Source organism: Nuphar pumila, chromosome 5 (genome assembly GCF_984573655.1).
Source record: "Nuphar pumila chromosome 5, dmNupPumi1.hap1.1, whole genome shotgun sequence".
Classification (NCBI taxonomy): Eukaryota; Viridiplantae; Streptophyta; class Magnoliopsida; order Nymphaeales; family Nymphaeaceae; genus Nuphar; species Nuphar pumila.
In genome coordinates this window covers 15,294,766-15,311,731 of record NC_143253.1, presented here as the reverse complement: position 1 = coordinate 15,311,731, position 16,966 = coordinate 15,294,766, and the positions used below count along the sequence as shown (strand labels likewise).

Genomic DNA, 16,966 nt, shown 5'->3' with positions numbered 1-16,966 from the left:
GGCTTTTTGTGAGTGCCCTTGTGCCTTGTGTTTGTGCTCTTGAGATTCGTGGACGCATGTTTCTTGGACTTCTCATTACAAACCACTAGACATTACTGAATCATAACCCATGATGCTATTGTCAGCTGTGTCCCTTCTATCTCTAAAACCAGTTACACGTGTTGCTAGAAATCAGATCAGTAGAGAAATTTATTCATCTGCATTCTGGATCAATACCTTTATCAGAAGGATACAGGCCATTAAAAATGTTTCATCATGCCCTACACCAAAGTTTCCAGATTTGGGCAGGGACGTAAGGGGTTTCAGGTAGGGGTGGCAATCGGGTCGGGTTGGCGGGTCGGGTTGGCGGGTTGGCGTGTCAGCATACCTCAACCCGAACCGTTTATTAAACGGGTCAGCTGTGGCAAACACGAACCCGACCCGTTTAATAAACGGGTAACCCGACACGACCCGCCAACCCATTTAATAAATGAGTTGGGTCGGGTAAACGGGTTTTCAGGTTCGCGGGTCAGATTGGCGGGTCGGGTTGGCAGTTGACGGATCGGGTTGGCAGGTAGGCAGGTTGGCGGGTCGGGTTGGCGGGTTGACGGGTCGGGTTGGCGGGTCGGGCAGACGGGTTGGTGGGTCGGGTTGGCGGGTTGGCATACCCCCAACCCGAACCCGACCTGTTTAATAAACGGGTTACGCGGGTCGACCCGTTTATTAAACGGGTTGGCTTAAGCCCAACCCGAACCCGCCTAAGAGGCGGGTTGGCGGGTCGTGTCAGAAATTGCCACCCCTAGTTTCAGGTATCTTACCCAGATTGGCAGTAAAGGCCACAGTTATGGACTTGAAATCAACTGTTGGTGCTGAACAAACTGGAAGGTAACCAGGTTGGGCTTGACTTCCAGAGAGTCAGTCCTGTGAGTATTTGGGACCTCTACATAAAAAAAGAGCACATGGGGGAAAGGGTTTTGTCTAACCCACCCAATGTTGTGGCTGAATAAAAAAAGATACGCTTGAACTCATACAAAAAACAGCATTAAATAATTCTGTGTAGAGGTGAGCTTGCTATAAAAGAAAAAATAAACATGCAAGCTATATCTACCAAATGATTTTCGAAAGAAACAGATGAGACCTTCACAAAATCATGTCATTGCTGATGAGAAAAGAATGAGTAAAAGGTACGGAAAAAGAGAAGAGCAAACATGCTACCTCATATAAGACCTCAAGGGTGCTTAGGGTCATAAGAACATCATGTGAGTTATTGACTTCAGCCACTAATAGGTCAAGAAGACTAGAATCGTGAACAGCTGAAGCAGCAGCAGCCGAAGTAGAAAACAATTTTGCAATGAGCGACAAGACCCGTATACGTGCCTAAAAGAACAAACATATCAAAATGCCATAAGTTGTCAGCTAAATAAAGATCATCTGGCATAGTTGGTGTAATTTCATTATGAAACAAAAACCATGAGAGGATATAAAATATCAAATATGAAAATCCTGAACTGCAGTCAATGATTTATTTCAGCATGCCACATCATACAAAACAAGCGAACTTGGCAAGCCTACAAAACAAAAAGAAAAGCAATTCACAGCATTTCAATTATCATGAGAAAAGGCCTGCAAGTTCACACAATAACAATCTTAGATCCATTCTTCTCAATACAGGAGTCATATCCTCAAGCAGCCACAGAGTCAATCCATGAACTTCCCATCACACACTGCAACGCCTCATGTGCCTGCCCCATGCAGCATTCCACTCCACATGCACAAGCTCCATAGTGCTCTTGCGGTTTGTCATCAAGCTTGCCACTGCCCCCTTCTTGCTCTTGCGCAGGTGTATGCCTATCACGTGGCAGTTGTCTTGTTGCACTCAACAGCAGTAGGTAACAAGATGGCATCTATTCTTTTGCATGTTCTCTTCTTTTGTTTAGTCTAGACAAGTTGAGTAAAGAAGTCGAGTTATGGTTTATGAGATTCGGCCATTGTAACTCAGCCCTTTTAGAAATTCTTTGTAATGAAGGGCTTAGTCCATCGAGTAAAACATCTAAAATGTAATTTTCTTATTAAAGTTGTCACATTTGTAAGTAAGGATGCACAACGAGCCGAGCTAGCTCGGGCTCGGCTCAAGCTTGACTCGTTTAAGCTCAGCTCGAACTCGTTCAGGTAGATAAATGAGCCAAGCTTGAACACAAACTCAATCTCGGTACACAAAACGAGCAGAGCTTGATCAGGCAATCAAGCTCAGTTGAGCTTAATTAGCCCGATTAAGCTCGCTTTGCGTAGTTATATAATGCACATAATATAGTATATGTATATTTTACGCTTGCAAATTTGACATAGTAAGCAGCCTTTTTCAGACGGGGGTAAGGTGTTAGCCTTCCACGGAGAAGGTGGGTAGTTCGAACCCACTGTTTTCATTGCAGTTCAAAAAAAATTTAAATAAAAAATGCTTGGCACGAGCTCGAGCCGAACTTGAACATCTAGTTTTTTTATTCGAGCCCAGCCAAGCCATCCTAAGCTCAGCTAGTGTGCATCCCTATTTGTAAATCATGAACTTCTATTTGGTTTATCTAACAAAAGAGTTTCATGTTGTTTTAAATCAATATACTTTGGTGTTTGGATATGAGCCCTTGTTATATTTATGTCAAAATCTTGATACTATGCAATCTTTGTGGATTTATAAATGTTAAACTTGGATCTTCTTTGTGAAAACCAAGGACCAAGTCTAGTTTACTTTTCAGAGGTGTGAATCATATGTTGAAATTCAGTTTCCGAAAAACAACCTTCCCCTACAAAGTGATGGTTGTGGTAAGTACCTAAATGATAATGGCATATTGCATAAGATGTCATGACTAGGACGCTCAAAATTGCATTGCAAAGAGAAAGCATTGTCATATTACTGATGGTTAGAATTGCCATGTTGATTGAGGGTCAGTATGAAGCTAGATCTGTAGATTGAAGCATTTCACTCATTGGTGTATCTCATAAATCATATGCCTTTGATGTCTTTGGAAGGACAATCCTTCTCAGTGATGACTACAAAGGCAACTAATGACATTTTGCATGGTGTTTATCCTGATTATTGTAGATGTGCTGTTGATATCCTATGCCTTATACATGTTGATGCTACTAATGACAAATTTTCTCCTAAACCACATGTGTAAATTTATTAGGTATGATGATGACTACAAAGGCAACAGGTGCTACAATTCAGAGATAAGTGTGCAGTCATCTCAAGGCATGTCACAGTTCATGAAGATAAATATAATAAGATTCCACTAGAAAAGAAATGGCATTGAGGCTGGAACGCTTATCAACAACTTGGCCATCATTGAGAGATGACATCCTTGGGGATATGGAGCACTTGACATGCTGATGCACCTAAAAATGATGAGAACATATCATTGCCCAGTACATTAGAAGGGGTCTCGTTCTTATCAAGAGGTATATGGTAGAAGGAAAAGCACCATATGTGGTGCACAGCATATTATAAGGCCTCAAAACACTTGTATACATTGGAATATCATCATTGGAGCCTCAGAATTTTGGGCAGCATGCTGGGACATCAGCTATGGATGTAGTGTCAACTTCAAGACAGCCTAGTGTTCTTTTTGCAGGTGATGATTTGACCATGTAGTGGCCTAATGATTCACATTCATTTGTCCAATTGAGAAAATCCATGCATATAAAACACCCACCAGAGTGTTGAGTAAGGGATGAAGCATTTTCCACATATTTTAAGTCATTTGCAGCAATGTTAGAACTTAGAAGTTGGGAAAGAGCCTGTAACATCCCATGAAGCACGATAAGCACTGGATATAAGCCAGAGCTATGTCACATGGGTGCGGATGCGGGTGCGGGTGGGGTGCAATTCCAAAAAATTTAGACACGGGGACTCGGCTATATATATATATATATATATATATATATATATATATATATATATATATATATATATATATATATTGAAAAATATATATAATTATATATATAACAATAAATTAACACATAAAGATTGTAAAATTTAAAGCAAAAATAAAAAAGCAATTCTTAACACAAACTTACCAAAATATAACACATAAAGAAGCTTGTGAGTGTGATAAACAACAAAACTTATCATAAATCTGCCTCATCGTCTGAATTAGAGGGAAGAATAGGATCGAGGTAGTCTATGTTGAGAGTATGCAAATTATGTTCTCCCTCCAAATCAAAATCTTCTGTATTTACATCCCAATTCTTGGATGGTCCACAACTGCATCAAAAAATGACTATATTAGTATCTAACTTAAAACTTTGAATACAAATATTTAAACACAAACTTTGAATACAAAGAAAAAAAAAGTATCTATACTCTTCTTTGGTGCGGCGAGAAATTAATCATAGATTTGAGTGAACATAAACCAAATTCTCTGTTCTTTTACTAGTGAGTTTGTTTCTTTTAATGTTGTGAATTTGAGCATATGTACTCCAATTTCTTTCACAACAAGATGATGTAGCAGGTTGGGATAACAACTTCATTGCAAGACGTTGCAGATTTGGTGTCTCTGATCCATATGTTGCCCACCAATTAAGGGGATCTTCCTCGTCCCTTGCCACGAGTGCTGCTAAAGAATCAAATCTTCCAATAGAAAACTTGCCGAACTCACTATTTACAACCTTAAACATGTGAGGATCATTAAAAAGTCTTCCCAAACATATCATTTTATTTCTTGATATCTCAGGATCTTCATTTGGACAAACACAACCAACACATGTTGTCAACCATTTTTTTACATAGTATTTTGGATTAAGAGAGTGTGTCATGCAATGCAAAGGTGTATTGCTTTTATCCCATCTTCTCACTAAAACTGAATTTACATGATTGTAAAATTCTGAATCATCAAGTACAATATCTTTCTTCTCGTGTTTAAAAATGATACTTTGAATTTTTTCAATCATATTGTCCCACATTTCATAAATTCTATGAAGCATGGGTACATCTCTGTCAACTTCTCTCAACATTTCCCAAATAGGCTTTGTAAATTCAACAAAATATGTAATTTTATCCCACCAAAAATCATCACAAATGCATTTTTTGATAGCTTGAGCCTTGACATCATCTTCAGTACGATAAAAATCTCAATCTTGATCAGCCACCATCATCATCAATGCATTCTTGAGTTGCTTAATTTTTTTCATCATAACAATGAGAGAAGCAAAACGAGTTTCAGCAACTTTGTAACTTGAGATCAGAATGCCTATTAAATATAGAAAGAGCATGATGATGGTTTACAACAAAATTTCTAATATTTCGAACATCATGCTCTATTTGCTCAATTCATAAACATATTTCACGTGCATGTGTATCATCTTTTAATAGATTGCATATACTCTTAAGTGCCAAATTTAAACTGTGTGTTGCACAAGGAGTCCAAAAAATATGTGAATATGTATGTTCACTTGCCAAATTCATTCTTGCACGACTGCAAACTGGAGCATTGTCAGTAATGATTTGCACCACACTTTCTTCACCCACTTCTTTTATCACTTCGACAAATAATCTCTTTAAATATTCAGCATCTTTATACTCTCCAGATGCATCAACAGTCTTAAAAAAGATTGGCCCATTAAGTGAGTAAGCAATGGAGTTTATCAGTGGTCGCCTTTGTATATCAGTCCACCCATCAATCGACACTCCATGTCGTTTCCATGCACATTTTTGGGTCTCAAACAAGTCTTCAATTCTATTTTTTTCCTCTGCAAGAATGTCTGTTCTTAGTTTTTCTGAACTAGGAGGCACATAACCACTCAAATTACAATTAGCCAAAGATGTAATAATATCTTTCCAATATGGACTTTTAGCTACATTAAAAGGAATTGAGTTTGAGTAAAAGAATCAATCAATCTTTTTATCAATTTCTGCTCTTGCCGTGTTTTTTAATGACGCTTGTATTATTTTATTGCTTTCCATCTTTCTTTTCTTTAAAAGCTCTTCTTGTATATCACTAGCAATAGGAAAAGACAAATTAATCGAATCGCTTCTCATCTCTGCAATTTTCTTCTTTTCAGCTTCTTCTTGTTCTTTTTTTAATTGCTTTAACATGTCTTTGTCAACCCCAGAACATGTCCTAATTCCTTGACCACGAATATGCAAAAGATGTGCTTTCACACGCGTATACGAACCTGTGAAAACAGTCTTACATAGATTACATTGAAACTGCATATTTCTACCACCACCACTACTAGCTTTTACCCCTTTTGTCACAAGCCTCCAAAGTGGTTGAGAAACTTCTAATGCAGGGTTAGAACTTGAACCAAATGTATTGACATTACAGCTAGAACTCGTCATTATATCTGAAAAGTGAAAACTGAAAAGAAAATAAGTAAATAAAATAAAGTTAATAAACACTTCAAAATAATAGTAATAGGAGCTCCAGATTCGTTCCCCCTGTGCAAATCAGGTTCAAACCAGGCCCTCCTCTGCAAACCAGGTTCGAGATAGGGGGCCTACCCCCTATCTAATGCAAAAAGGAGGGGCAGGGCAAGCCCCTGCTGAACCTTATCAGTGCCAAGGGCTTTGCCCTTGCCAAAAAGCCAAAGGCAGCAGGGGAAACGAGGAGGGGCCGAGCCTCTCCTCATTTCCCTTTTGTTCGGCAGGGGTAAGAAGGAGTGGGGGAAGGAGGGGGCTCGGCTGACAGGCCGAGCCGACCCCTCCCCCCCCCCCTCCCTGCACCCTCTGCTCGCAGAAGAGGGGCTCGGCCGCTCCCTTTGTCTTCGATTCACAGAAGAGGGGCTCGGCCCCTCGTTTCCCTATTGTCCGGCGTGGCAAGGCTCGGCCTGTCAGTCGAGCCCCTTCCTTCCCCCACTCCTCCTTACCCCTGTCGAACAAAAGGGAAATGAGGAGGTGTAAAACCTATGTCACATGGGTGCGGGTGCGGGTGCGGGTGCGGGTGCGACACGGGTGCGGCACAATTTTAAAATTTTTGGACACGGGGACTCGGCAAAATATATATATATATAATTTTATTTTATTTTTAAAATGCCACAGCTGACAGCACAGTCTGTGTGACTGTGCACAGTCACAGTCACAGCACTGTGCACTGTGCACAGGCACAGCACTGTGCACTGTGCACAGGCTCTGTGACTGTGCACACTGCACAGACTGTGCACAGTCACAGTCACGCAGCACAGTCACAGTCTGCACTGTGCCTTTTTTTATATATATTTTTAAATAAAAAATATAAAAAATTGGTTTTTTAGGGACATTTTTGGACTCGGTCAAAGTTGACCGAGTCCAAAATGTGGACGGACTCGGCCTGGACTCGTTGACCGAGTCCGACTCGGCGTTGACTGAGTCCGGGCCGAGTCCGAAGCCGCACCCGAGTCCGCACCCGTGTCGGGGTGTGTCGACTCGGGTGCGGCACCTCCTTAGCCGAGTCCGTGTGACATAGTGTAAAACCCACATTTAAAAAAAAAATTGTGTTGGACCCGGGCTTTAATAAACCGGCCCCTCTTCATTAGGGTTTTAATAACCCGACTCAGGAAGAGGATTTTAAATCCTCTTCCCGAGCGCCGCAACACCCTTACCCCCCCCCCTCTCCTGCGATTTCGGGAGGATAAGGGGAAACCCATCGGGGTTTCCCCATTCATCGTCCCCCTCTGAGGCCTTTAAAAGCACTGCAGGGGGGGCAAGGGGAGGCACACAACACTTTGCCCCCATCGCGCCGACCTCCCCCTTCCCTGCGCACGCCACCTACGCCGTCGTCGTTGCGCCCCACGCCGACGCCGACCACCGCCTCCCAGGTACGCCGTTCTCCTCCCTCTTCTCCTCCTCACCCCCCCCCCCCCCCCTCTTTGTCACCTCGCCGGGAGGCCGACAGGCGGCGCATGGCCCCTGTCGCGCCCTCCCGCCTCTCTTGTGCTCATCAGAGGCCCGACAGGTGGCCTACGAGGCCCCTGTCGTCCCCTCTTCCCTCTGGGGGTGCGTCGGAGTGTCGGCAGGGGACCAATGGCCCCTGCGACACCCCCTCACCCCTGTGGGTGATAGGGAAACCGACGGGAGGTCGGTTGCCCCCTGTCACCCCGTCCCGAGCTCTCTCCCTCTCTCTGTCGACAGGGGTTGGCCCCCTGTCGCCTGTCGACTGTCAGCAGGGGCTGGCCCCTACCTCCTTGTTGCTGTCGGCAGGGGGCTAGCCCCTGCCGTCTCTTGGCTGTCGGCAAGGGCTCAGCCCCTGCCGCTTCAATGTTGTCGGCAGGGGTTGGTCCCCCCTGCCGCTTTGATGCTGTCGGCAGGGGTTGGCCCCCTGCCGCTTCGATGTCGTCGGCAGGGGCTGGCCCCCCTTGTCGTCTCGTTGTTGTCAGCAGGGGCTCGACCCCTGCTGCTTCGCTGCGGTCGGCAGGGGCTGGCCCCCTGCCGCCTCGCTGTTTTCGACAGGGGCTCATCCCCTGTCACCCCGCTGTTGTCGGCCGGCAGGGGCTCGCCCCATGTCGCTTTTCTGTTTTCGGCCAACAGGGGCACACTCCTGCTGCCTCTCTCTTTTTCGATCGACAGGCCTGATTTTCTTTTCTTCGCATGATAAATAATGTAGCACTGAATACTCATACTTTTGCAGACTTCGTATCGAACCCCGCTCTGGCTCCGCGGCCTGAGCCTCGTATCATCTACACCCGTGCTAGACATGCTTAGAGTTATATTGCTTCTGCATTGCATATTTTCTTGTTTGCATGCTCTTGGATCGAGGTACAATTTCATTCTTCGATCATTATTTTGCATAGTTGCTTATGAGTTTTAGGTGTGGTTTCGTACTTCGTGCAATACCTATGCTCTTGTTTGCTTGCATACGATTTTGCCTGTACATTTCCTTTGAGTGAGTTACGTCTTCGAGTCTTATGTATTACTTATGACCTTATGTGTTTGCCTATCTAAGTGACCAAGGTATGGTTTTGGTACCTCGTGTATTATTTATGTGCTTTTTCCCTCGATGTGTGGCATCGCAAGTCGAGAGTTGCTTGTCATGTTATAACCTGTATATGCTTACCTTTATGGTAAATATGTACTTACAAAAATGTAGTCTTGTGCATATCCTGTTATCACTTGTTTTCAAAACACTAAAAGTTGTGTTTGTGCATTGCAGTTCTTTAAAAGCGAGTTTTCTTCTGCCAACCCAATGCTCTTCAAAATGCACAGCTTTTGCAAAGTTAAGTTTTAAGACTCGCAGGATTGCGAAATCACATTTGGGCCTTCCCAAGTCCACACTTGGGAGAAATGTTTTATAACCTCGATTCAAGTTGCGGCTCAATTTGAATAACCCCGATTGGGGGCAGGAGCCTGTGATCGAGTGAGGTTCTGTTGAAGGACCCATTCTTCATTTATTAAACTTAGTGTCATGTGCCGTGTGAATCATGTCGATATTAAGATAAATTTTGTATGCAAGATTGATAGTGTTGTGCCTTGTGTGAATGACTTAATGGGGCATTGTGGCTTTCAAGGATGAATCGTGCCAAATGAGTACTCCTATATTCTTTGGATCTTTATGAAGTTGTGTGTTGGGTGTTCCTTTTGAGAAGCCTACGCACGCACGCACCCCCCCTTTTGGTGTTGCGTACTTTTAGTCATGCATGACGTGTTAAGTACTTTGTTGATCGGACGAGAGATCCGAGACGACCACGTATCATGAAATATGCAAAATATTGTTGAAATGAATTCAAGACTTACCTTGTCAAATTGTGTTGTGTTACTTCTTATGCAGATAATATCTGTTGGGGTTTCTTTGGTAAAACCATATCCCTTTTATCGTAGTCGTACTTTTGACAAGTACGTCCGTACTTTTGGACAAGTACGTCTTCTTACGTTGCGATGATTGGATGAGTAGGTTGTGGCAACCTTGATGAGTGCAAATAACAAAATGTTGAGATCACCTAAATAAGTGATGATTTCCGCCTTCACCGGCAAGATGCTCGAGTTGGGTCGAAAGACCAGAGTATGTAGAATGGGTCTTCAGTTAACTACCCCTGATGTACTCATTCGAACCGCTAACTCCTGTCAGGAGAGAGGACAGGAAGGTAAAAAAACTTCGATGGACAAGCCATTAATGGCAGTTACGAGCAAAAGACTCGGTTTCCCTAGTCATCGGAGTTAGGGGAAAGGGACTACCATAATTATCCTAGGTGGTAGCTCTCCATGTTCGGGATGCATCCATTGTTTATGCTGCTTTGGGGATTTCTCTCTTGGTCACTAACCGTCCCCTTAGGTGCGGACTCAGTCAGCTATCCGGGTTATCATAAAATACATAGCATAATAAACTCCTGGATCAGTCTAGGTTGTTTCTAGAGTCGTGCCTTGTGCATACCCACTTGGTCAGTTAATATCGAAACATAATTTAAATCCGATCACACAATTTGTTGAGTTATGCACGTATGAAAGCTATAGCATGCAACGGGTTTCAATACTTATGGAATTGTGTGTGTGGTTGATGTAACATAGTATTTTGCTAGTTAAATTGCTTATGCAGTGCTTTGCTTATAATAATTAGCCTACTTGTGTCAGTGAAATGCTTGTAATAGTTTTAGCATTTTGCTCATGATAGTTACTCCATGAATCTATTGAAATTAAATTGCTATATAATTGTCTGTCTACTTGACATATTAAATTATTTTGCTTAACTATGTTCAATATCGTCCTGTATGTGCACCGACCAGTTTTTAGTGAAACTGACCCATTTTATGGGCAGGTGATGTATAGGTGATACACTCTGCGATGACACGATGGCGCGATGAGTTCAAGATAGAGCTCTTTCCTTGACGTTTCGCTCCTGAGGACATGTTGGTAAATTTGGTATAAAGTGTATTTCAAAATTTCTCTTTTTATTAAACCTTGAGTTACTAAAATTGTTTTAGTAAACTTCTTGGTTTCAACAAACAAATTCTAAATCATTGAAATTGCATTTTAAAACCCTTTGATTTCAATAGTTGTGCGGAATTCGGTAAATGAAAGTTTACGTTGTAATGCGCTCAAGGTCCATCGACTTGTTGTTTTAAAAATATCATTTTCCGCTGAAGTACTATTTAGACTCTGATAATTGTATGATTTCAAAGCTTTCTAAACTATTCTAAAAGTTACAAGTCCTGGATTTTTGGGGCGTTACAGGAGGGGCTCGGCCCCTCCTCGTTTCCCCTGTTGTTCGGTGGGGCAAGGCTCGACCTGTTAGTCGAGCCCCCTCCTTCCCCCACTCCTACTTCTTACCCCTGCGATAAAAGGGAAACGAGGAGGGGCTGAGCCCCTCCTCTATGAATCGAAGGCACAGGGAGGGACCGATCCCCTCTTCTGCGAGCAGAGGGTGCGGGGGGGGGGGGGGGGGAGGGGCCTGCCTGACATAAGCGAAACGAGGAGGGGCCAAGCCCCTCTTCTGCGAGCAGAGGGTGCAAGGAGGGAGGCTGCGAGCAGAGGGTGCAGGAGGGTCGGCATACCTGTTGAGCGTTGACGGAGGGGGAGACGGTGGCTGGGACCTGTGCGTATCGTCGCCGGAGTCTGGATCGCCGATGTGGGTGTAGGAGAAAGCTGCAGTGGCTGAGGGGGAGAGGCAAAATCAAGAGGGTAAGCCCCTCCCCATGTCGATAAACCCCTTTTAGGGTTCGGCTGCAGATAAAATTTGGATCTGGATCGGGTCCGGACTCTACCCGACCCGGATCCAAAACGTATTTTAAAAATCAAAATGGACATTTTTGGACTCGGTCAAAGTTGACCGAGTCCAAAATGTGGACGGACTCGGTCTCGACTCGTTGACCGAGTCTGACTCCGCGTTGACCGAGTCAAAAGCCGCACCCGTGTCGGGGCGTGTCGACTCGGGTGCAGCGCCTCCTTAGCCGAGTCTGTGTGACTTAGAGTCAGAGTTATCGGAAGCTTCTTAGGTAGGTGGGAAGCTTTCTTCCCGGAAACTCACTTCGGAAGCGCGATACTCCTCACTTTCGAAACTTCATGGGAATCTCGATTCCTCCACGCTTCCCACACACATGGCCTATGCTTCCTATATGCTTTTCTCATGTTTCTTTTCATGTTTTTCATGTATTTTCTCTCACGCTTTCACTCACTTTTCATATACTTTCTTTAAATCAGTAACCATCATTGTTAGATTTTAACAAAAATTTAACTCTTTTACTGAAAAATCATGAAATATAAGAATGATCAATTTTATTTTAGTTTTTATTTGTTTCTTGTTCGATTCCTATTCAATTACCATATTGCTTCATTTTTTTTAATATTTTGCTTTTAAATTGATACTTCGCTTCCCGCTTCCTATAAATTTTAAAATGCTTCGCTTCTCGCTTCTCGCTTCTCGCTTCTCGCTTCCGCTTCCGCTTCCGCTTCCGCTTCCCGTATCGTTTCCTGCTTCCGCTTCCTAGTTTGGCAACCTTGATATAAGCTGAATAAAGATATTTCAACCTTATATGAGTGCAACACAAGGAAGGTTATTCCATGTCTTGTAAACAAGATTAGTGAGTATAGTTGGTTGTACAAAATCATATACAAGACTGATGGAAGTATAGAAAGGTACAAAGACTTTTAGTGGCCAAAGATATACCCAGAATACAGTTTGGATTTTAATGATATATTTAGCCCAGTTGTTCAGGTGGGCACCATAAGGGTGGTACTTTCTTTGGCTACAATGTATAACTGAAAACTTTACTAGTTAGATGTCAGGAAAGTATTTCTATATGGAGACCAACTTGAAGAGGTGTATAAGAAATATCCACCCGAATATGAAGAGAATGATGCTTGTAGTACTATTTTGTGACTTAAAAAGGCGACATATGGGGGGTTGAATGAAATAGATGGATGGTTAGGTTGCACTATCATAACCGAGGGGTCTTGAGTTTGAATCCCACAATGGCTATTCCCCAACTTGCCTATCAAAAAAACTTATATGGGCTTAAACATGCTTCCCAAACTTGGTTTTCGTGATTCGTGTTTTGGGGTCTTTAAGGAGTCCTTGTGATTTTTTTTATAGGAATACAAAGAACAATTCTGAAATGATGTTATGTTAGTATATAGTTATGCCACTAGCTTGCTAGTCTCATTAATCCTACGACATTCTAAATTGAGCAATGTTTGTTCAGGATCATCTTAATCATATGGAAATGGACATAACATGGATCGAATACAATTTACTCTTCAATAAAATGGGATAACTAAAGTTTAAAATAAATCCTACTATAAGAAAACAAGTGAAAAGTGAAAAATACAAGTGCACATGAACAAATACAAGTCCACTAAGGGACAGCACAAGGCACCAAGGCACTACACAAGCACAAAGTGCAAATACAAGTTTCAAAAAGCCAAGACAGAGCACAACAAGATTAAAAAAATAACTATTATTGAAGGCCAAATGCTTAGAACAAGGATTGAAAATACAAGAGAGGGAGTGGGAGTGGGAGTGGGAGTGGCTTTAAATAGGCACTCCAAGATAAAGGGGCTGGTCCAACAGCTAGTTGGACCGGTCCAACCGCTATATTACCAAAAAAAATATAAAAAAAAGGAAAATTGAACAAAATAAGGAAACAAAAAAAATAAGTCAGTCCCTAGAGGACTGCCACCTATTACACAACACAGAAAACAATATATATATATATATATATATATATATATATATAACCCCTCAAACTTAAAGTGTGATCACTGTAAGTTTGCTAAGAGATAAAAATTGAGGTGAGGGCAAAGCCTTAGTGAAGAAATCCGTCAACTGACATTCCGAAGTCACATAAGGCAATTCAATAGTTCCTCGCAAAAAAAACTCGAACATAATGGTAGTCCATCTCTATATGTTTGGTTCGTTCATGGAAGGTGTGATTGTTTATAGTACTCCTATTGTCACAACATATCTTTGAAGGACTAGAGATGGCCAAGCCCATATCTTTGAAAAGACTCCTCAACCGAATGATCTGGATAGTTATTGTCATGGCACAATATTCAGCTTCGGTGGATGATAGAGAGACCTTATGTTTCTTCTTATACCTCAAAGAAATAAGAGAGTCTCCTAAAACACACAGAAACTAGTAATTGAGACCCTATCATTAGGATTACCTCCCAAATCTGCATTAGCATATGCAATTAAATATAAAGAAGAAGATAATAGAAATAGCCATTTGGTTATAGAATTCTTGATATATCTGACAATTCGCAGAACACTTATATGCTTAGTAGATGGTGCATGTTGAAATTGACTAGCTGAGTGAGCTGCATGAGCAATGTCTAGTCTAGTGATGGATAAGTAGGTCAAGGATCCAATTAATTGTCAGTATTGAGTTGAATCTTCAAGGGGCTCATCTTCCAATCTTAATTTTGCATTTATAACCTCTGGCGTGTCCACCTTCTTATCATCAGAAATTTCAGATTTAGCAACAACATCTGCAACCAACTTCAATTGAGACGAGATATATCCTCGAGGTGAATAAGTCACTTCAATACCTAAGAAACATCTTAGATAACCAAGGTCAGACATATCAAAATGATTCGTAAGAATATTTTTAATTTCAGCAACTCTCTTTTTGTCACTCCCTATAATGATCATATCATCAACATATAATAAGAGAACAATGATGTTAGTACATGTGTCTTTGACAAAAAGAGCATTATCATTATAACAAAATTTATAACCCAAGTTTTTCATAACTTTAGTAAACTTATCATATCAAGATTTTGGGTTTTGTTTAAGCCCATACAAAGATTTTTTTAATCGAAGAATTTTTCCTTTCTCGATCTCAAGACCAGGAGGATAATCCATGTATACTTTCTCATTTAGGTCACCATTTAAAAAGGCATTTGTGACATCAAGTTGGTAAATGGGCCACTCCTTAATGGATGTTAAGGCAATGAGGGTTCTAACACTAGTCATACGAGATACAGGAGCAAAAGTTTCATCATAGTTTATCATACTTTAAAGCATAACCTTTAGCTACTAGCCTAGCCTTATAACTTTCTAAATATCCATCTCCATTGGTTTTGACTTTATAAACTCACCTACAACTTATGGTCTTTTTTCCTAACGGTATCGATTGGATTTCCCAAGTCTTGGCCTTCTTGAGAGCTTCTAGTTCTAGATTCATGGCATCAATCCATTCGAGAATATCTTTAGCTTCATTGTAGGTTGAGGGTTCATGAAATGAGTGGATAAACATAAAGCAAGCTCTATATCTAAGAGAAAAGGTTTCATAGGACACAAACCTTTTAGGAAGTCTAGAGACCCTACAAGATTTTCTAACACTAGTTTCACTTGAATATATCTATCAAGTGCACATGTTGGGTTCTCAACAGTTCTTCTAGAATAAACTTGAACATCAAGATTTTGGGTATCATCCATGGGAACACCCGAATCATCAATATGCATATCATCAACATGTATAACTTCATCGGAAGCCATTTTAGGCAACAAGTCAAATAAAAAGGAATACTCAGGATCATCCTTAGGCTTATCACTATCAAAACCATCTTCATTTTCAAGAAAATTTACATTTTCTGAAATATATAATTTGTCATTTTTTATATCATAACATCGATATCCTTTTTTATTATTGGCATAACCAAGAAACACACATTCAAGGGCTTTTGGTGATAATTTATCTTTTTTTTTAATAAGTACAAAGCATTTACATCCAAAAACACTTAATCTACTTAAATCTGGAGAAGTTTGATAAAGTTTTTCTATTGGATACAAGTTTTCAAGAGAAAATGAGGGCATCCAGTTGATAAGATATACAACAGTTAAAGCACCTTCAGCCTAAAACCATTTTGGAATATTTTTTGAAATAAGCAAAGTCCTTGTAGTTTCAATGATACGGCGGTGTTTTCTCTTAGTTAATCCATTTTGTTGAGAAGTATTTAGACAAGAACTTTGATGTGAAATCCCATTTCTTTCAAATAATTTTTTAAATTATTAGACAAATATTTGCCTTCATAATCTCATCGAAAAATGACAATATTAGTTTGAAATTGATTTTGCATAACTTTATGAAATTCTTTGAAGTATTAAAAAACTTTAGATTTTTGCCTAAGGAAATAGATCCAAGTATACCAAGTATAATCATCAATAAATACAACATAATAAAATAACCCTACCTTTGCCATAACTAGAGTTGGTCCCTATACATCTTAACGCACAAGTTCAAATGGTTTGGTAGAGACAAAAGAGTTTTTCTTCATTTTTCTAAGAATAAAGTCTTTACATATGATTGATGGAGATGTAAATCATAGGATAAAGGTTGGGTGGATGAAATGGAAAAGTGCAACTGGAGTGTTGTGCGATCGTAGAATGCCATTGCGGTTGAAGGAAAAGTTTTATAAGACGACTATTAGGCCCGCTTTACTATATGGTACGGAATGTTGGGCTGCCAAGAGACATCATATTCAAAAAATGAGTGTAGCTTAGATGTGTATGCTTAGATGGATGTGTGGAAATACAATAAAAGATAAGATTCGGAACGAGGAGAGACGTAAGAAGGTAGGCGCTGCACCCATTGAAAATAAGATGAGAGAGAATCGTTTACGGTGGTTTGGACATATTCGGCGAAGGCCTAATGATGCTCCAGTTAGAAGGATGGAGAAATGGGAAAATATATTAGTTAAAAGAGGTCGGGGTAGGCCTAGGAAGACTTGGATGGAGATGATAGGAAAGGATATGAATGCTTTGAACCTCACCGAGGACATGGCATTGGATAGAAATGATTGAAGGAGAAGGATTCATGTGGAAGACCCAGAATGATTTTCTTTGTTGGTTCATATCGCCGACCCCAATTGTTTTGGGATGAAGGCGTAGTTGTTGTTGTTGTTGTTGTTGTAAAGTCTTTACATATGAACTCTTTAACACGAGTTTAAAAAAAAAAGAAAATAGTCAATTTAGATACATTGGGATGGCCTAATCTTTGATGCCACAAAGAAAAAAAAATTTCTAACAAAACTACAAAAGAAATTTTTAAGAAGATAAAGAAAATTCATGTAGCAAAGATTTTCCCT

The 16,966-nt window shown here is 40.9% G+C and overlaps 1 protein-coding gene across 2 annotated transcripts in view; it reads right to left on the bottom strand.

The window, feature by feature from the left end:
• Positions 1-16,966, bottom strand: part of LOC149836903 (ARM repeat superfamily protein) — a 178,948-nt gene that overhangs the window by 60,513 nt on the left and 101,469 nt on the right. For both annotated transcript variants that reach the window (XM_090005654.1, XM_090005655.1), the window contains one exon: positions 1,195-1,356. In XM_090005654.1, the coding sequence (XP_089861780.1) occupies positions 1,195-1,356 (162 nt within the window). The remainder of the gene's footprint in view (positions 1-1,194; positions 1,357-16,966) is intronic.